This window comes from Lepeophtheirus salmonis, chromosome 6 (genome assembly GCF_016086655.4).
Source record: "Lepeophtheirus salmonis chromosome 6, UVic_Lsal_1.4, whole genome shotgun sequence".
NCBI lineage: Eukaryota > Metazoa > Arthropoda > Copepoda > Siphonostomatoida > Caligidae > Lepeophtheirus > Lepeophtheirus salmonis.
In genome coordinates, this window is record NC_052136.2 from 26,893,935 (window position 1) to 26,916,372 (window position 22,438).

At 31.5% G+C, this 22,438-nt stretch overlaps 1 protein-coding gene across 2 annotated transcripts in view; it reads right to left on the reverse strand.

Moving 5' to 3' along the window:
• Nucleotides 1-22,438, reverse strand: part of LOC121119543 (A disintegrin and metalloproteinase with thrombospondin motifs 9) — a 201,683-nt gene that overhangs the window by 54,735 nt on the left and 124,510 nt on the right. For both annotated transcript variants that reach the window (XM_071889016.1, XM_040714241.2), the window contains 3 exons: nt 13,699-13,860; nt 12,577-12,733; nt 12,065-12,521 (listed from right to left, as the gene is read on the reverse strand). In XM_071889016.1, coding sequence (XP_071745117.1) covers nt 12,065-12,521; nt 12,577-12,733; nt 13,699-13,860 — 776 coding nt within the window. The remainder of the gene's footprint in view (nt 1-12,064; nt 12,522-12,576; nt 12,734-13,698; nt 13,861-22,438) is intronic.

Consider the following 22,438-nt stretch of genomic DNA (forward strand, 5'->3'; position numbering starts at 1 on the left):
CAGTTACTCAGAAAAGTTTCAGCCATTTCGAATGGGCAAAATTGAGTATCGATCTGTTGGTGTAGTTTTGGCACAATAAATCCAAGTATTGGCGCCGATTAATTACTGTAGATGAAACTTGTATACTCCATTCTACGCCCGAAACAAAAATAAAGTCCGAACAGTGGACCGTAAAGATTTCCATCAAATGAAGAGGTAATCACTTCTGTGAACAATTATTTTTCAGAAAATTACAAAGATCAGTGCATCGTTGGAAGACTTTGTTGAATAGTAAAAAATAAATTCATAAAAAAAAATTATCTGTTTTTTTGTTAGGTGGGAAACTTTTCAGACCAATCTCATAATATTAAAATCCTACATATGTTTTGTTCGATATTATTGCTATTAATATTTTATTGAAAACGTAGCTATACGTTTGTATTTCTATATTATAACCAAAATTTATTCATAGAAATAAGAAGATGCCCAATATATTTATATTTAACAAGGGATCAATAAATTTTGAAATAGCCATATCTTATCAAGTTAGATGAGGGAAACACAGCAGACAATCAGTATTGGTTACAAAGTCCTTTTTAGAGACCAACATTCCATTCTGGTGGATAACAAACGTGGCGTCCATACTCCCCAGATGACAACCTGCTCGACTTTCCTTCTGGCTGTTAGTCGAGGACTGAGTGCCCTTGGATCTCAAAGATTTTAAAGTTTCCGTTGGAGATTCATGAGTCCCAATTACATAATTACATCGAGACGAACTTCAACAAGATGGTGCACCGGCAAAATCAGTAAAAGTTACAGTCATTTTTGGAGACCAAAATTACATTCTGCTGATAACAAATGTGATGTTCATACTCCCCAAATGTCAGCCTGCTCGAATTTTCCTTCTGCCCGCCAAAGGCCAGGGTTGCCCATGGAAAAGGGCACCGAATCTAGAAGCTATCATTATTTTATTACAACCTATCAGAGCTTTCAGCGGTACATCTAGACCATTATGAAAGTCGATGAAGGCACCATTGAAGATTATAAATGTGTGTAACACATGTGCCAATATGTTTAAGTACCACACTCAAAATGTCTAGTTTTCAATAACGCACCCGGTAGTTCTACAACTAAAGACTGGAAATAAATACACACTCATATAAAACAAAAATAAAAAAAACAAATTTACGAGGGCAAATCATTCATTAGTATGAATTATTATATAAGTATAAAAAATGTATTAATACTTTATAATAATAGTTATTTGAAAAGAAAATATAATGGAAATATTAAAGAAGGGCATCACGACGAGGAAGGATGGCCTTAGCATTTGCTGGGTCATATACTAAACAGATACGGCACAGCACAATCTGGTAGAGTAATAAATAGTAAGCATTTTCGTTATATAACAAACAAAATCCAGAAAATCAACATGGTAACACTGACCAATTGAAGAATGTTTGGTAGGGTAACAGCTAAGCTGTCAAGACATTTCATTAAATTAGCTGCAATTAGCTTTGTAAAAAATCCTTGTTCAGCCTACAGTTGTTTAAAAACGAACTTTGAATACATGCAAAGGTGGGACGTTGTTTGCTTGAAGTTTTTGACGTCAATCTAAAAAATTGCATGGAAAATTGCATTGTTGCAATCCACACCGGACAAGACAATGTAAAGATTGCACACTTTTTACACCTGGACAGGTTCATTGTCTGGAGAGTTAGGAAGGGGCTGGAAGAATCTGGAGGGGATTATGACTTGTTAAACTGCAAAGAAAACATTGACCTGGCTGTCAGATTTTTATTTAATATTTTGTTAACCCAATGCTAGGCCTCCAAGCTCAACAGACCACAACCACATTGGTCTTCTTAGTGTGGTGTGCAGTTGAGCAACACATTAACAGATCCTCTTGCATCACCAAATTTGCCTGATACCCAGGGTACAGAAGGAATTACAGAATATACCAAGGGAGTCTGCCATCAAGACTTGTTCCAGTTTATGAGGTAGAGTCGAGGCATTTATTGACCCCAAAAGGCGATTAACTTGAATAATAATATTATTTTTTTTTAAATTCAGCTTTCATTTGACATTGGTTTTTAATCAAATCGGCTTATTAGTTTAGGAGAAAGCCCGTTTACCTTCCAATTAATAGAGGATTTTTTTTTAATCTAAGGAAGCAGGAAACTTTTTGTATTTATTAGTGAAAAAAATATAAAAATTGATTGACGGAATCAGTTTCTATGGGATTAAGAAGTTTGTCGACGCTAATAAATTAAGAGAGGATTGATCTGTTTATGTTAGGCTCCTTCTTTTCCGGTCACTGAAGCTCGTATAATTCACATCAGAGAAATTGATTCAAACTACGACAGTCCTAAATGTAGAAGGCGATAATTTGAGTGAGATAGTAATAACAAACTCCGTGCGTCATATTTAATACGCCAGCCTTAAGAAAACAGTTCTTAGTACGTGCAATTCAAGGAGAAGACAAATAAAATTTTCGACCACGAATCTCCGGATCTCTCAGTTAATAATGGTTTGGATTTTAATAATTGAAGTATTTATGGAAATAGATACTCCATACACAACGTAAGAGTCCCTTTTCAAATTCATATTTTGACTTTTTTCAGATTTTATCACATACCTACTGATAATAAAATTAGTCCTAAGACCGATCCAGCACAAAAAAACATGATCGCCTTGTTACCTTAAGTGTATAACGCAACCTTTCATCCGAAAATAAACCGAAAAAAGGCTCCAAATCATTTGGTAGTTGGCCAAATAAGTCAATCATTAGAATTGCTATATATATCTTATTTGTTTCCATTCTACCCCATTATTTCTTCAACCTTTTTAAAATGAATTACATATATATATTTCGTAATATTAAAATCTACATAGTATCATTCGGTACTGTCTTATAATTAATAATATTGCTCAGTAATATTCTATTGAAAGCGAGGCTATAAGTTTGTATTTTTATGTAATACCCAAAATTTCATCTTAACATTACTAAAATGCCCAATATGTATATTAAATAAACGACGAGGGATCAACAAGAAATTATAATCCTGTCCTTATGGAAACGGAACATAAGTATTTGTGGCGTATTTGTCAAAAGAATGCATTATAAAATATGCATGACGTATCCAAGGAGAGGAGGGAATAAACAGCAGACAACAAAATACATAGGGTAATTTTGTGTTAGGGAGGTAACGCCGTGTGATACGTATAACTTTATAGGTTTATGATCGGACCGAACAAAATTCGGTCTCAGACCGTGTCTCAACACTATTCGTTACATTACACATGAGAGGAGAGAGTACATGGAACTCTTTACCAGTGTATCTTGCTTAATGCAATTTAGCATTGCTGTCATCTATAATTTGTATCATGAGTCTTAGCATTTTTTGTTTTAAAATATGTACAATGTCACTTAAAAAACAATGCATCAGACCCCCAAGCATATATTACATATAAATGCATGCAAATAAATAATACTCTGGTGTCATCATCTATGATGACGTTGTTGTAACCTTATATGAACTTTTGTATATTAGTTATAGGAAAATCAACTCTTTCTACAGACTTTATTTTGTGAACTTTTGTTTACAAAAAAATATGTATTACAAATGATGAAACAAAGGTCACGCGATTAATATTTGTCAGCTGTAAATGTTTCTCCTCCCCTCACCCCTAATCAATGTTTTGAACGCTGAAGAAAATTTGTTTTAAAACTTTTTCTTAATAAAAAAACAAATTATTTTGAAATGATATATTATGAGTAGCGGTAGTAACCGGCATTGAAAGGAGTTATTAGGCGTTGACAAACATGCAAATTTTCCTTCAATAATAAAGAAGATAATACCCCAAACAAATCCTTGGTGTTACCCTCATTTTTCATGTGCACACTGATACGTAGATACTCACTCAATACTTAGACATTCTCACTTCAAGAATTTGATCTTCCTTTTGCAGAATTCACCTTGTTAATTAACATAAAAGAGTGGATTCATGGAGACTTCATAGTGGAGTGGGTTGACAGATAGAATGGTTCAGTAAATACCGATATCAATTTTAATACTGGAATTTCTACAAAAATATAGAAAAACAGTGTCCCAGAAGAGGAGATCAAGTTTACACGCGCAATAGATGTGGTAACTCATGTATAGACTAGTTCGCAGTATTGAGAAATGCCAACTCACGGTTTTCGAAGGGCAGTGTAATATTGTATAATGCAATCTTTCAACATGAGGCTTTGAAGTATACTCAATAATTTATGCGTATCTTCAACAACAAGCCCTTAAAAAAAGCTTAGTCAAAAATAAATAAAAACTTAATGGGCTTTTTGCGAAGGCCACGAGGCTAATAGAGGAAAATAAGAGGATATTTAGAATTAGGAGGTCAAACTCTACTAATTTCAACACGATTTTTGTTGAATAGCGTTATTATCCTAGTTTGAATAGGGACTGAGGAAACTAAAAAAAGATACTATCGACTAGGTGGTGTGGTAGTTTGTAGCTTGGGGTGCCCAAAAAAAATAAATTAAAAATTCTTACTTTTCAATTAAATAAAAACTCACAGCGCCCTATATGTGAGTAATTTACCTATCTTCTGTATATTTATATGTCTATTTTTTACGTTATTACACAAAAAAACCAAAACAATCCAGCAGATATGTTAGAAATTGAGCAATTATGCGTATAAAATAACCAAGCTTGTTTCTAACATACTTTTTTGGGCCTCCAAGGTAATTAAGAGGTTGTTTTTGACCGAAATAAAACCTCTTTTCTCTGTCTACATCCCTCTCTCTCTCTCGTTTTTTCTACCTTCGTTCTTTGTTTCCTATATTGCGTCCTGCAACGCGGGCACCCTCTGATAGTATCTACTATAATATATTATTATAGTAGGTGTTTGTCCGTGGATTCGCAAGTTTGTCTTAGTATTCTGAGAATGACCAAGATAAAATAATTCGTACTAAAGGGAAAGAAGTGGATTATCGTGTTTGTCTTAGTATTCTGAGAATGCGCATAATTAAATATATGATACGTGTACATCCTAGATCTATATAAAATAATATTATAATTTAGGCAGTTGTATTATTTTGCCAAAAGATGGCTCAACTATCTGTCGTGTTTTTTTTTTTTTTTTTTTTTTTTTTTTTACAAACTAATATAACTAAACATTGTTCATTTACGATTGAATAGAATGAATCGTGTCCATTTTAAGAACTGATTTAGTCCTACTACTCACGTTAAAGAGTAGTTCATTTTAAACGAATCGTTTATGAACGACACATCACCAAATGTTAGAAGTGTATGCAGTTCTGCTTATATTTGTAATCGGAATCAACATAATCATAAATAATAATTTATATTATTATTTGTTTAAGTAAGTTGAGCAGAATTGCCACATGATATCATTAGCCTAATAGGAATGTAACAAACATTCTTGATATTTAATAATAAATGAACTGATATTTATGATTTGAATAATGAGCTATGTAGATTATAGACGAATAATGATGGAAAATTGACTTTAAACATGAGGCCCGTCAATACAAAAGTAAGCCAGAATGATTTTTCTCAATATTGAGTGTATATTACATATGTATCCTTCCATTCGACTCAAGTTTTACACTATAAACAGCCTTCCTGTCCACTTCATTGAACTTAGACATATCGATTGTAGGATAGCTCGCACAAAATTTAATTTGTGCTTTAAATTTTGTGTTCTACACATAAATTATAAATAAAACGAGTCATAAACCCGGATTCAAAGTACCCGGGTAAGGTATAAGTAAACTTGTATTACCCAAAAAGATCCTACATCGCAATTGATTTCGGATACTTGAACTTTCACGAATATTAATCCGGATCTTATTTTATTAGGATCGAACTTGGAGTAAAAGGCTCATAAAATTCAAGACAAGTATCCCTATAATTTTGGTTTTGGACCTGTATCCAAAAGTGTAGGTATCAGAAATATACTTGAATATTTACATCTAAGATCTGAACCTACCTGAATTCGAGAAAATGTAGATCCGTCCTATCTTGAACTTTAATGTCATTCTTAGCTCAATAAATTGGATTTTAAATATGAGTCATTTACAACCCCAGAATTTTTAATTGTAAGCGTACAAATTTTTAGTTTCCACACGATATATATATTTAAATGTAATCATAATATTTTCCTTGCCCAAATATTATTTTAAATGTAAAAGGCTTTCCTTTTTATGGCAGTAAATTCATTTTCTCTTTCATGTTACAGATAACTGATTTAACAAGGGTCTTAATCCAGTAATATTATGTCTCCTTCCCTCCTACTCCTCTTACTCCTCACACTTAACTCAAATCCCACTAAGAAATAACAATAGTCATATTAATGTAATATAGCAAGCATTTTGCATGTAGCATTCTGCTTAGCTAAGGTAGTAAAGTACTCCTTCGATAATCACGCCATATCATTATTTTTCCCAACCTATTTATATTATTATTTCATTCTTGAAGAGAGAACTTAGATGTACTGAGTAACTACATGTAAGTGTGCTCATGAAAAATAGAGAAGTTGCAGACTTTATCTTTTATAATAATATAGCAAGGTGTGTCTGTTTGTCGACGCCTAAAAATTCCAGACAATGCAGGGTACTCCCGCAAGTTAATAAATAAATTCAAAAGAGAGTAAATGCTTTACAAAGTCAGAAATGAATCAATTATTTATTAATGACTAGAGTAGCCTGGGACATTCAGAAATTAAAATCAATTAAGAATTCTTCTGCTTTATATAAAAAATAAAACCCGTAAATTTTAAGAATTAGTCTCATTGCATGCTGGTGTTGGTATACATCTTTGCACCATTTTTGATTAGTAATAGGGTAGTTTGCCGGCTTTGCCCGGGATATTAAAGAATTAAAATTAATTCTTAATTTTTTGGCTTTTTTAAAAAGAAGATTATAAGGTTCAGGAAGGAAAAAAACATTCCAGTTGACCTATCATTCACTCATCTTTCATATTTCTGTCAACAATCCTTTGTATTATTGTCTCTTTTTTTTTTCTCCCCCTTAAACCTAATAATCTCTCCTTTAAACAAAAGTGTGCTAATATACATACTAAATGAAATGGAAGAATTATACTTAAAACTTTAGGTTTATTATTTTATATGGAATAAATGCTATTTTAAGCCAACCAGAACAATTTTTTGAGCCTTACGAACCTACATTAAAAATTTCAGAAAAATTGATTAATTAGTTTGGAGTTGATTCCCGGACAAAGACAAATGTATTTAATTCGCATTTAATATATAGATTGCAATTCGTAGCAAATTTTTAATCTTTTTAAAATAATTATTACTAGCTATCTCATTCCAAATGTCTCGAGTTCCCAATGTATACAAATTGATTTCCTGGTATCTTCCTAAAGGACAATTTCCCAATAAATGTGGAACCCTAGTAGTTACATACTAAATACCTATTTACACCCATACTTGATTCATTCCATATGATTTGCTATAAGGCTGAGTCATGTCTTTGCAATGTAATATTTTACACAGAGTTTTATCATTGACCTTAGAGCAATCCTTAGGCAATTCCTTGTATATACATATTACATTTACTAAATGTAATATAAACTTGATTCTTATCTTGGGGTCAAATATGTATTTTCAAGTCTTTTCTACTCCAAGGAGGCAGAATTAAAGAAAAAAGAGATTGTCTACCTATCTATCTAGACCTCAATACAATTTGTATATCACTTCTTTACTCCACACTATTTGAGCAAATGTAAAGAATTTTTTTTAAAAGAAAAACAACCATCAAAATTTGTGTCTAAAATACATAAATATTTTCATGAGTGGACTTTTGGCCGAAACGTTATATAAACACTGCAGATTTGTATTTGGTTCGAATTTAATTCAAATCTTTGCTATTGCTGTGCTTTAAATAAATTGAATAATAAACAAACACTACAGCACCTCGATTGGAAGAATTGCTAATAACTTCGCCGTTATCAATTAACTATCATTCGACATGAATACTCAAGAATTGACGAACAAACATAATATCAGTCACATAATTCAGAGTCTACGACTCTGTGGATTCGAGTCCCTTAAAAGACTTCATAAAGTAAACTATTTCGTATTCTTTGTACAAAAAAATAAATTTCATCTAGACCACTTTTCTTATCCTCCTTTTCCAATTCCAGATTGATCCAAATATACTGAGCTTTACAGTTTTCCTTACGTCTTTCATTTGTTTGTGCTCTCCTACGAATCGACCTTTGAGTGCCTCATTGAATCTTCTATGGGTCTTGCCTCACTACAGTCCTCAGCCTGTATTTTTGACATATTATGGATAATAAAATAAAGAAGTGGAAATCACTGATTCTTGTCTGATATTACGCTTGTGAATGATTTTTAATTAAACTAATTATAAAAAAATATTTTTCTGCAAAAGAACACTAATAAATTCACGTTATAGCGGGTGGTCCATTGAAATCTGAACACTTACTTATTAAATAATTAATGAAGGTGGAGTTATTGACATAAATTCATATTTAAATATATTAAAGTATAAACAATTAGTTATATAGGAAAAAAAACTCCAGCTCTCTAGCTTATGTACAAGTCGAGAAAGGGACACTTGAACGTTATCGACTAATTTCCATTAGCATACTCCAAGCAGTTTGGGGGTCTCCAGGACCACAGTTTATGCCGTCAGGAAGTCCAAAATGCTGGAGATGAAGAAATGTTATGCTAAAAAGATCAATCTGGACCCGGAGGAGTAAAAAAAGCCCCGGCCAATTCTCTTAAGTCCACGAGGCCCATTCAAGAGATCTCAGAGTTCCCCCAAAAAAACCCTCGTGAGGGTAAAAAGACCATTTTAGACACCAGCAATGAAAGAAACCCATCTCTTCCGTTGCAAGACTCTGTTGAATAAGTTTTAAACAAGTCTTTTGAGTTCTTTTTTGACACTTTTGTCCTCCCTACGGCCTGATGCCAATCACCTCAACTACATATTCTGAGTGTATGTCCAGGGAAGGCCTACAGTCTCCGTAATTCAAACACCGATGACCTCAAAGTCACTGTCAGCCTGCACTGGGAAATCATGACAGAGGCCAGTCCTTCCACAGCCACCTGGAAGCCATCATTGCAGCTAACGACAGCTACATTAATGATTAAGAGAGCGCAGACTCACATCTATTTATAATATATTAATGCTATTGCAATTTTATTGTTGATTAAAAAATCATATCTTTTTGAAATTTAAAATTTAAAGTGTTCAGATTTTAATGGACCACACAGCAGGTAGCTATTCTAATAAAACACTATGACGGCTAAGCTGCTCTCCTCCCAAACATCCTTCAAATTATAACAATTACCAAATTCATGTTAAGTTATTTTTGTAAACCGACAGGATGGTAGTAGAAGGATTGCCTGAGGCGGAACATATAATATGTGTTTAACATTACACTAAAGCAGTACAAATTTCCAATTCGTTTAGTTAACAATTTTTCAAAAGAAAAATGTTTTGATCCAAAGCTAAACGAGGAATATATTGACGGAGGAAAAGTGGAAGGATCTCTACTTTTTCGAGGGACGTAAAGTGAAGTGAAAAATATATTGACGGAGAAAGAGGAGAAGAATCTCGACTTTTTCGAATAATCGGTTAATTTGTACTTTGAAAGGTCACCAAAAGTAGATGGAAGAAGTTGTGAATTCGGCTCTTTTAGAGTATTCAGAGGAGGGACAAGGGTGAGTTCCCTGGTAGTCCATCAGTTGACTGAGGGATGAGACCGGAGGAGATCATTTCTAATTGAATAAATAAAAAGTCGAGATTTCCTCGCTTTTCCTCCCTGTCAATATATCCTTCATGACGCTTCACGTCCCTACGCTTGATGTACCAAAGTTATTTCCTTACTACTGAAAGGTTGCAAGAATTGAATTCAACTATCCTCTGTCTCCAATTTTGAGACAGAAAGATAAAGTATGACGTGAAGGCAAAGTTATACAGGATACCCAATTTAACTTTTGATATATTTCAAGATGAAATCAAGAACTAGAGTAATAAATGTTTCTAACTTTATTAAAAGTTGAAAAAGTTTATTTAAATATTATAAAGAAAAATATAATGGGAGAGGCAAAGTTTAAACACTAATGTACATAAGTGTAACAACATCTATCCTTCCTTTCATCAAAAAACGTCCGTTAAAATATATAATATGCTAATGTATATTTAATGCTATTATGTAGTGTCATATACCTAATTTCGGATAAATAGAAGTCTATCGACATCATTTTACACCCCACTTTTTAACTGGGTGCCACAAAAGTTATCAACATCGTTATATGATTACTTATAAATCTTTATTTCATTTATTTGTTGAGTGTCGTTTTCAGGATTATATTTGGACAAAAAAAATCCAAAATTTTTAGGAATATAAAAATAAAAAATCCACTCCAGTTTAGAAAAAATGTAAAAAAAAACCAAAAATTAAATTCCAAACGTTGAATTTTTTTGAATTTTTATTCAAAAATTCACTGCTTTTCACAAAATAATTATTTATTTGGAAAAAAATTTCAAAAATCTATAGCTATTCTTAAAAAATTTCATTTTTTAGAAAAAATTGAAAAATCAATTTCGGCTTACTAGAAATGATTATTATTATTTCTTTTTTAATTTTAAAAATTCACAGCTATTCACAAAAACATATGACAAATTGAATTTCAAATATAACATCTTTGAAAAAAAAAATATTTAATATTAATTTTTTTTCGAGAAAAATGTCAAGAATGCATAGTTATTTACAGAAAATTAACGTTCTTTTTGAAATATTAAATTAAATTTCAAATAATAATTTTTTTTTGATTTTTTTTTTCAAAAATTCACTGCTATTCACAAAAAGTTTAGTTTTTTGGAAAATAATTTTAAAATCTGTGGCTATTTTAAAGAATTTTTTTTCCAAAAATAATTTAAAAATCTATTCCAGTTTACAAAAAATTATTTTTTTTTACGAAAAAATTTCAAAATTCACAGTTATTCACAAAAAAATAAATTTTAAGGGATTTTTTTTCAAAAATCCATAGCTGTTCAAAATAAAAAAATTTCAATACTAATTTTTTTTAGAGAAAAATTTCAAGAATTCATTGATAATTACAGAAAATTAAATTATTGAAAAATTAAATTAAAGTCGAAATATTAATCTGAAAAAAAGTATATAAATATATATTAAATTTTCTAGTTGTAAGGAAAAAATCCTTAATTAGGGAGAAGGCGGCGACAGCCCTTCCAAACCCCCCCCTACGAATGCCCCTGATACTGGATACAAATTGCAACTTGTATAAGCAAATTTTAGAATTTGCAATTTGGTCGTCTAAAAATGTATTATTTAATTACAACTCTTGGCATTTGAACTTTATAATGCTCCACAAAATGCTTATATCTTAGTCATTTGTATTAAAATAGTCAAAAATTACAATATAAATAAATCCACGGACTATTCAATAATTGTATTATCCTAATCCAAAGTATGTAATCATCTAACTTTTTGTTAGCAACTCGTACAAAATCGTAATTTCTACACCACATATAAATATAATTTTCTATCGAAAGTACTTGAAAGTTCTTAATTATTCATAAGTACTACTTTTGAAACCAAGTCAGTACTCAAATTTCATTATTATATAAGTATTAAATTCAAGTACAACCAGGGCGCATAGTTATTAATATAGCTAATAAAAAATGTAATACTTTTCTTAAAAAAAAATTCAAGAAGTCTCATCTAATTACTTTTAGAAGGAGAAAATATAAACTGTTGCAAATTTTTTGACTTAATGAAAAACAGCGATATCTGAACAATATCAAACTAATAGAGAGTCTGAAAGATATATTTTTGATGGAAGAAATACAATTTTCTGTTTGCCAGTCCTATTATGACATTGATATTACATACACGGTCATAATTCTTCAAAGTAAAAGGAATTCTTTATTTTTTGGATGTTTATGTCTCAAATACGGCCGACTGTCTATATAATATAACACGAAATTGATTCTGTAATATCTCAATTCTACACAAAGTCTAAAAAAAAGATGGCTTACTTCCACTATATTTCGGAACCCACTTGACATCCTTCGGGACTCCCTCGATATCAAAGTTATTTCCATTAAAGACCTGACACTGCTTAGTCCTAAAGTCCACAATATCTGACCAGGGATCACATTCTTTAGTATTGCAAGACTCATAGCGAACCCGATCCCCTACACAATAGCTTCCTCCAAATTTGGGATCCGGATCATTGCAATGGCGCACGGCTTTTCGGATCCCACCCCCACAAGAACGAGAACAGTCGCTCCAGGATTGCCATGCACCCCAGGAGCCATCAACAGGTGTATCATTCCATGTGGATGAAACGTCCACACATTTACTTCGCATACACCATCGATTAGGGCCGCAAGGCGTTCCATCAGCCCATGGCATATGTTGTGTTCTGCAACCATTTTCTTCGGAGGAGGTTCCATTGGATGGGGTAGTGCACCAGAGTCGAGTACATGCGGGCTGTAAAAAGAAGAAAGAAATGAAGTAGCCAAAATAAAGGAGATAATGAAATTACCATATAGGAGCAAATTTCAGAGCCAGGACCAAAGACGAACTCGCATTGTTTATTTTCATCAAAGTGTTGACCTGGAAGAAGCTTTGTGATTTGGTTGAGATTAGAATGTAGGAAGTTACGCTTAGGTTTATTTAGAAGGCAGTGACCATAGTTGGCACTAAAAGAGGCAAAAATACAATTAAAAAATACCCATGTAAAATGTCAATATAGTCCAAGGAAAAGAAGCGACCAGCATATCTATGGGAGAAAAAAAATATCACCTTCATTTGAGAAGGTTTCATATTTTTTATTGCACTATGTTAATATTTTGTACCGCCTCAGGGATGTTACTTTTTTTAGAGAAAAAATACAGTTTTCTCCTCAAATTCTTCAAAAGTCACATTTCTGTTCATTTTTTGATCAAATGATGTGTGAATAAGTGAGCATGACTTATATATATCTTTTTGTTTCAGAATTTTTTCAAACAGCCTGTTGTTAGAGTCTCTTTAATTTGATCTCAATAGGCAACAAGACAGTTCAAATAATATCACCATGTAACAGCATTTCTGCCTGTAGTATGCAGCCCACATATTTTATTGTTATATAGACCAAAGAACACGAAAATGAGAATTAAAACCTTCAACAAACGTTGGTTTGCAATTATAACCTTTTCTTATAAATCAAGTAAATAACAATTGATAAAATACATTTCAGCATTTGAAAGATAAATTATTTATGACTTGATATCTTGATTACAATTTCTTCAAAAAAATTGTGTTTCATCATTGAAAAAAATACAGTACAATAAAGGATCTTTTTAGGCAGGTAATAACTGTGTTATATCATAGCTAAAATAAAAGAAGAAACCTATTCAAACATAATTGTAAGAAGTATAAAGAAAAATTATGTTCACTCATTCACATAACCTCTATAATAAAAATTATTATCAACGACTAGGGCTGCAACTTTTGTAGAATTTATAAAACAATAATTTTGATCCACTACATAAAATCCCAACCCTTAAAAAGACGCGTGGTCAAAAGATAAACATAGTGCAGAAAATAACTATTAGCCATTAAACATTCAAGTAGAGCTTGTCGCATATTTCTTTAGGTTGATTTTTTTGGATTTAAATCTCCTTACTCTAGGAATCTTGTGATGTAATGTTGACTACATTTGGACCATTGCCAGGGATTTGTATTGTGGTCCAACATTCGAGACATGACGTGTGAAGCACTCCCATTACGATCGTCATCGTCGTAGTAATTTTGGCATTTCTGATCGTCATCATGGGGCATGTTTAGTCTGCATGGAGCATAGAAAAAACATGTATAAGTTAAGTTGATAATTAGTACAGCTTGATATATTTTAAGGGATGTCATGAATACAAAATTTCAAGAAATAACAGGAATATAACTTTTAACGTATATTCCATTAAATAATGGAATATAAATGTTTTTATTTAGAAAATATTAATTAAATAACTAAATGAACCATTCTAACCACATTTCAAACTATGCTACAACAAAAATAACAGATTTGAAGTTATTTTGGAAGGAAAAAGTTGAAAAAGTACTTTTAATATCCATATTTTGTTTCTATAATGCGAAATACATGTTTCTATTTATAAAAAATTGTTAAAATAACTAAATTTACCATTTTGACCGTGTTTCAAAATATGGTATCACAAACAAAACCACATTATAAGTGGTTTTCAAAGAAAAAAATTGAACAAGTTCCTTCTAAAATGTATATTTTGTTTCAATAAAGCAGAACAGATATTTTTTAGTTAGAAAACAGGTTTCAAATAATTAAATTTACTAATTTCCCCACGTTTCGAAAATATCTTAAGCAAAGAATACCACATTTTAAGCTATTCGGGCAGCGACAAAAAGTTAAAAAGTTGCTTTTAAACTGCATATTTGGTTTCAATAATGCAGAATATGTGTTTTTTGAAAGGTCTTAATTAAGTATTACTAAAAAAAAATTGCTTTATAATATGACAAAAACTAGAGTAGGTTTGGCTAACATTCCACAGAACATGAATAAATTAAAATTAATTCTGAACTCTTGTGCTTTATATAAAACAAAAAAAAAGGTCGTAAAATCTTATGAATTATTCCCATGCCTTGTCGTGTATCTTCACTTTTTTGAAAGGAAATATTAAGGTTTAGAAAAGAAAAAATATTCAAATTGAACTATCATTCACTCATTTTTCATATTTTGTCAAAAATCTTTTGTCTTATTCTCTCTCTTTTTTTTCGACACTAAATCTTATAATCTCCTTTTTTTTTTTTTTAAATATGCAAGGATATATACCAACATCTAGTGAGAACCATCTTGAAAATTTTACCGTTTTTACATTTGTTTTAAGTATACGAAATAGTCCTTTGTTAATCAAAAAATGTGTTTTTTAGAAAAATACTATTAAAAGGCCGCCATAGCTGGGAAGGGGAAAAACATTGTTATTAAAACAATCTCTTGAGCCTTAAAAACCTACATCAAAATTTTCAGGAAAATCCAATAATTGGTTTGTGCGTGATTCCCGGACAAAAAGAAAGACATTCGCATTTAATATATAGTAGAAAGTATTACTTATTATGGAAACTTTCTGGCAAATCCACGTGATGTGATCGGGGCATTCCAAATAACTATTTTTTTAATCTTTTCTTTTTCTACTAAAAGACAACATTGGAGACACTTAGACTCGTGATTTCTTGAAATGACGTGTGTTTGTGATATCCCTGAATGTACATAGGTATATTATTAATTAACAATAGTCAATATTGACTTTCACTTATTATATTTGTTTAGTAGGTAATGTATAGATAATCATGTACATATACATGAACATTATTAGGATGAAAAAAAAATTCCTATATTAAGATAATGTTCCTTTTAACAAAAAAAAAAAAAAAAAAAAGGTAGAAAATATATATTACATACAAGTATATGTTATATAAATCTTGATTGATGAAACTACAGGGTAGGCCCCTAAATAGGCTGTAAAGAATTACTAGCAGCTAATTTATTAAAAATGTTATTACAACTATGCTCCAAAACATGCTTCAAAACAAAACTGGCTGAGTTACCACAGTTATTTTTTTATATACCCAAAATACTATAATTTTAGCCAAAGGACAACACAATTTTCAATATTTTTTTTTTGTCGGGTATTAATGTTATACGTATAGAGTTGTAGAAAATATGACCATTGACGAGTGCGATACTTTTGGAGCTGCAACCTAAACTGTTTTTTCTAAATCTGTTATCATTATTATTTAATTCTTGAAAAGAGAAAATCTAGATATACAGAAATGATTAGTAGGTGTGCTCATGGAAGACGAAGAGTGGCAATGAGGGGTTACTTAAAAATACAACATACAAATATTAATTAATCACTAATACGTGAAAGACGAAGAATAATGGTGGGTTTACAATACAACGTAAGATGAGGCGTCATCAAACTCAGGACGCGCGTAAAAACCATAGTCACTTCAACTAAAAACGGTACTGTGGTCAATTTTGTGCGCAAATGTGACAAATTGGTGATATTTTTTTTTTCTTTTCAAATTTGAATAATTCATCACTTGATATCAAGAAAATATTACGATGTTATCAACTTTCTTATCGAAAGAACGGGGGTCAGGCTTCTTTTGGGGAAAACTTCACTTCTAAACGTGGTATACAAAGGAAGAGTGTGTCTGGGTTAGATCCGCCTTCCCAAATCTTTTGTTGTTTTTTTCACCAATTTGTGACATTTGTACATAACATCGACTACAGTACCGTTGCACTGGAAAATATTGGCAGAGTAAATCATATATATGTATATGTTTTAAAAAGAAAAAGTGTTCATGGGTTCAATTAGCTTCAAGATTCAAGTTGAAGTAACTAAATTTTTTAGACACATCCAAAGTTTGATGACGTTACATCGTATTTTAAACTCAACTAATCAACGAGGATTTGTGAAGAGTTATATGTGTAATACCTTGTTGGAACCGGAGTAGAATTGAAGATCGATATCGCGGTAAATATTTCCAATATCATTGCAATATACAGAGTAGGATTTGTATTTAATTCCTACATCTAATTGATGCTTGAAGGGAGTACATAAATTAATCACTTAACCGTGAAAGACGAACTGTAACACTGAGGATTTGTTGCAGAGTTATAAGTTTAAGTCCTTAGGAGAATAAGTGAGGATTGACATCGGAGTAATTCGTGCCTATATTTTTGGGGATTTGTGTATTTTTGCTTAATCTCAAAGCTGTGCAGATAATTGAATAAAAAAGTATGACAACAAAGCTGCTCTCCTCCAAAACATTCTTCAGCATGTAAAATGTTAATTTTTGGTTCCTTATTTTACATACCAAAAATACTCAGAAGTTACGATCCTACTGTAACTACTTAAAAAGAAGACCACCATTTTGAATATTTCCACGTGTTCAAAAATATGATATCCAGTAGTATTCACGCAATCTCTTAAGTTTTTATAGAATATATATATAAATCTTAAAAGTTATATGTATGTTTATGTATGATTGTTCATTTTACAGTGACAACCCTGAACGGAATTAGGATTTGAATACTTAATTCTGATGCCCAATATGTATCAAAATAGAGAGAAAGAAAGAGTAGGTGTGTGTGAGCAAAACATTTCTTGGATAAGTAAATATAGAAACACGTACAATGTACATACATCGAGAATATAAAAAAATATAAAAATATGATTTTGACAAGTTTTATCTTAACATTTTATTCAGAGTATTATTATGTAGGAATTTATATCCCATTCTATTTATCCTGGGGATGAAACATTCAAATATATATATATATTGTATACAATACTGAATACATAGCTATAGATAGAACTGTGTATCTAAATATGTAAAAACGATTACTCCTACATATGTGTCTCGTCAACACAAAAGCAAGCTAGAATGATTTTTCTCTAAATTGAGTGTGGATTACATTTGTATTCTTCGGGGAATTACTATCAATTTCTATCTGTTGGATTATTCTTATTATCCATTAGGGTTCACTGTAAAATACACTACTAAAAGTAGCTTGATGGCCACAAAAAAACATTAACAATTTTTATTTGAAAAATGCCCATATCGAGCCGTTATAAGTCTCATAAATCAAATAAAAATTTATGACGATGTAAAAAGTTATTGAGTATCTTAAGTTATTCCTGAAAATTGAATAATATGCCCATAATTGACTCAAAGATGTCTATGAAGGATTGGCATGTAAGTACAGGGTTTATTTTATCTAATGATACACATTTTATTATTTTCAATCCTGAATGACATTGGTGCAAAATCATGGAAAAGGATTACAAGACATCTTATCTCTGAACAAAGTAAGCTGAGCCGCTTGGAAAGAGCAAAGAATATTCCATATTTTCTCAAGGTCAACAAAAATTTGGCAAAAGTTTTGCCCGAACTTTGATAAATATGTTTTCAACCTTGATGCCACAGTGAATATGCAAAACAGCCCCTACATTACAACCGAACATCAATACAATTTATCAGCTTTAGTGAGACATGTCTTCAGAACAAAAAAAAATCCAGTGGTCTGCACAGGCAATGTCTACCCTCCAAATTTTTGTGGAGAGGAAGGAGTGGCTCAATACGGATGCTTACAACGAACCTCTCGATAAGAAAGTCCTACCTTGGCTAGATAAAAGTTCGGAAACAATTTTGTTTTCACTCAAGACAGAGTTCCGTCCTCATGCCATCAATAAGAGTCAGACTTTCCTGAGAGCAACTTTTCGGGACCTTTCGCATCTCAACATGTGGCCGCCCTCCTCTCCAGGCGCATTGTCGATTGAACTACGTCGATTAGTTTTTTTATTTCTAATAATGACGTCATTAATGTTGTAATGTATACTATTAGAAATGGCTTTGTTGCATGAGTGCGAGGAAAAGGCAGGAGCAAAACATATAGAACACCTGAATTCAGATTTTTATTAGTATCAGCTCCAACCTTTATGATTTTGGACGGAGAAAATTAATTACAGCTATAAAGAAGATAACCTTCTATATTTAACGAGCATTACAATTCATATATATATATATGAATTGTACATTTGAGAAACAATTTACACCAAAGATAGGGAATAATTCTTCTTTTAGTGGGAGATCTGAACTCACCACGACCTATAAAAATAAACAACAACCACCAACAGTTTTTCCTTTTCTAATCGCCAGTTTTTTCTTTACACACTCTTTAGTTATATGAAAATGCCCCAGAAAAGAAGCCTGCCCTAGTAAAAAAATTGCTAACATAAATTACAATCGCAGGAAATAACCTCACTCAAATAAATGCACGCCATATTTGTTTACAAGTGCATCACAAGTATGAAACGTGCAATAGGACTAGGAATTAATCCAATATAGTTCACACATCATTTATGTCTCAATACATGATGTGCAAACTGTTTCATATCTGCACAAAAGTTCCGTATAATGGGGAATATAATATGATGGGTCTTTGAAGCCGTTTGAGATGTGACATTTAAGATGTCTCCTATTTTTATAAAAAGAGTTATATATATTCTATTAGTGAAGCGGGAGTAGACTCTTAGTCCGTCAGGTAAGGCTATGTATCTCAAAATTAGTCTATATCCAGATCCACAAAAATAGACCATGGAAGTTCGCACCAAGGTTGTGCCCGGCTCAGGTTCAGTATTTTCATTTCAACAGTTTTGGTCTCAGTTCATTTTTTCTGAATTTTAATTTTTCAATATGGTCTTCTGGTAACTCTACACACTTCTTCCAGTGAGGCTCCCGTCTCTGCAAACCGTCCAAATAGAAATTGGACTTCTGTCGGCAAAAAAATATATGTTAACAAGACACTTTTTGTTTTTGACTCAATTACTCCGAGTTGGATTGACTTAGACGCGTCAAATTTTAAGGAAACCAGCCTTTTTATGTTTGCTATTGTTTAAGTATATTTAAAGGTGTCACTTTCAAAAACACTTTTCTCCATTTTCACAAAAACACTCATATAAACTAAAGTCAACGATCTGCGCGTCCCAAATGCCTACAACTTTGTTGAGTACTTGTCAACAGATGCTAGATAGAGATGTGATTAGTCTTTATTTACTGCCATCTTCACGTTGAGGACGGAAACTTTTTAGACTCCCCTCCTATAACTTAGCAACAAATCCTCAATGTTACTCTTTGTCTTTTACTTACTATTCATTACTTTATACTTATATGTTATCTCTTCAAGAATAAATAATTATATTATCTTCAAGTTGGCATTACAAAAAGAGTGAAACCTAACATTGTCATTGATCCTATAACAATAAATGAATTATTAAGTGATCAATTCTCAACATCTTATTACTTTGGATATTAAAGAACTGAGTAATTCCTCAACAGCATACAAACATATTGAATAATAAATTGTTAAGATGCTTAGGTGCATATTTTTAATACAGTTTTGTTTCATCACAATGCATTTTATGCTCTTATTTAAACAAACAAATATGTTTCTAATTGAATGACCCAAATTCATATCTATGAAGGTAAACACATAAATAGAATATCCTAAAATGTAATTCCCCTCATGAATTCATTTTATGTACAATGGGCATACTTAACTAATGCATACAAATAATGAAGAATATTTTCATATCAAGGAAATGGGTCAAACTAAGCAGTTATTTACTAGCTTTGTCTTTCCGTCTAAAAATTATAGACCGTTCTAAAACCATTATAACTTGTGTTGAACTTGTTTAGGACCAAATATATGAGCTTCAATTAGTGATGAAAATCGTGTGTATTTCCCAAACATTAAAAAAAAACCATTTATTATAAAAAGGTTTTGAGTACCTCCCAAACAAAGGATTTTTTGTTTTATACAATAAATTTTTTCAGTTAATATAATTTTTTATGATAAAATTATTAAAAAAATAAGGGTTAAAGGTTTACTTCTTAGGATTTCTCTTTTTTTTTTAGCCATTCGACCAAATTATACATTATATATTTTTTCAAAAAAATTCCAAAAACCAAAAAATAATAGAAATATAATCCTGCGGACGGCCTTGATCAGTGGTCAACACTAACCAATATATTTTATATAAAAATACATGGAGGAGAGGGGATCAAAAATTACACTTTTTGGACATCATAAATGTATGACCCCTTAGGTCAGTGGTTCCAAAAAAAAAAAAAAAAAAAAAGAAGAGTTCGGCCATTAAAATGTATAGTTAGACAATGTACGACCCCTGTACCTATCATTGAAATATTAGTATAAAATTTTGAGTGCATTTTATACAAATAAATTAATTGGTTTTTAGAATTTTCTCGAAAAAATTCATCCTGAAAAAAAAAAAAAAATAATAATAGTCAAATGCAAAAGTTCCTTGGTAGTCCCTCCAGCCCTCCCCCTCGTCGACGCCCTGGGGTGTATCCAATATGTTTTTCTATCTCCTGGGAAATACTTTTTTTAAATGATCCAGAATAGACTTGTAAAAAATATGTACATTCATCATTATTTAAGTTTTGATGCGACAATTTAAATTGTATTCTACTTTTTTGGAAATCATGTCCCACACTCCACTTTGGAACTAATTCTCTGAGGATAGAATGGGACGTCTATCCCCCCTTATCAGAGAAACATAATGCCCCCCCCCCCATATTTGACAGTGGGGATGGTGTTTAAAAACCTACCATTCAAATCATAGATTATTTTTTTTGTTGACAGTGGTTAAACTTACAAAGTTGACAAGAGATCAAACACTTATTTTCTCTGCTGTATGTCGCATGTCATATAATTGCAAAAATTGATATTCCGGGTCAAAAAGATTAATTAACGTTGAGAATTAGGAGAAGGGACTTTCAAAAATGGGCACTCTAGCTACGTCTGGATCGTCAAAGGTTAAGTACTTTGTTTAAAAATACACCGCTCATTTTGTTCTTATTTTCATTTTTTAAGGTCAAATTTAGTGTTGTGTCGACTTGAGTTATTGTCAAACCAAGTTGAACAATAAATTAAAAAGGTAGAAAAAAAAAAATCAAGTCGTATCAATGAAACATTTTGCACTTCATAATAAAAATAACTACACTCTAAGAATCATTAACATTAAAAAAGTTATGAAAGATTTGTTGCTAAAAAAAGCCATTTTTATATATTTATAAAGCTTCCAAGCTTTATTGATAGCAAATGAAACGTTGCTTTCTGTAGGCCACAAAAGTACACATTTTGGCCCATAAATCTTATTTTCATGACGTCACTATATCTATCGATTCTAGGATAATTTGCCGAAAATCTAATTAAACCCACTTTTTCGAATGATCACTATTCTCAACTGACTTTTTGCCGAATGATCAATTTGTTCAATGGACCGAATGGACACTGTTCTGTACAACAACTTTTATCCATGATCACTTTGCCGAATAAAATAATAAATATCCTTGATGATGAGTAATGTTGCAATACTAAGCAATTATCTACTCGATTATTCCAATGACAAACAGAGTCAGAGACGATCTCAGGATATTTGAGTGTTGATTAGGACTTAAAAAGGTTCAGAGGAGATTTAACACATTGGATCTAATTGATTGATTTATTCGTATTATCCATTGAATATCAATAATTGATTGATTGACTGCTTCTCTTTTTTTAAACATTTTTGTTCTATTTCTTTATGTATTTATTGTTTGGAGGGGGGGGGTATGATTTTTGTTACAACTGGTTTAATTGGGGTTCAAGCCAACTGTTGAAGCATCCTTATAATGAAAAACAAATGACTAATTAATCCACAGTTAATCATTGCAGTTCTTGGCAAATAATTAGTCATACTATCTTTTAAAATTAGTGTAATATGAATGGAGATCTTCATCAAATAAATGTATTATTTCTTTCG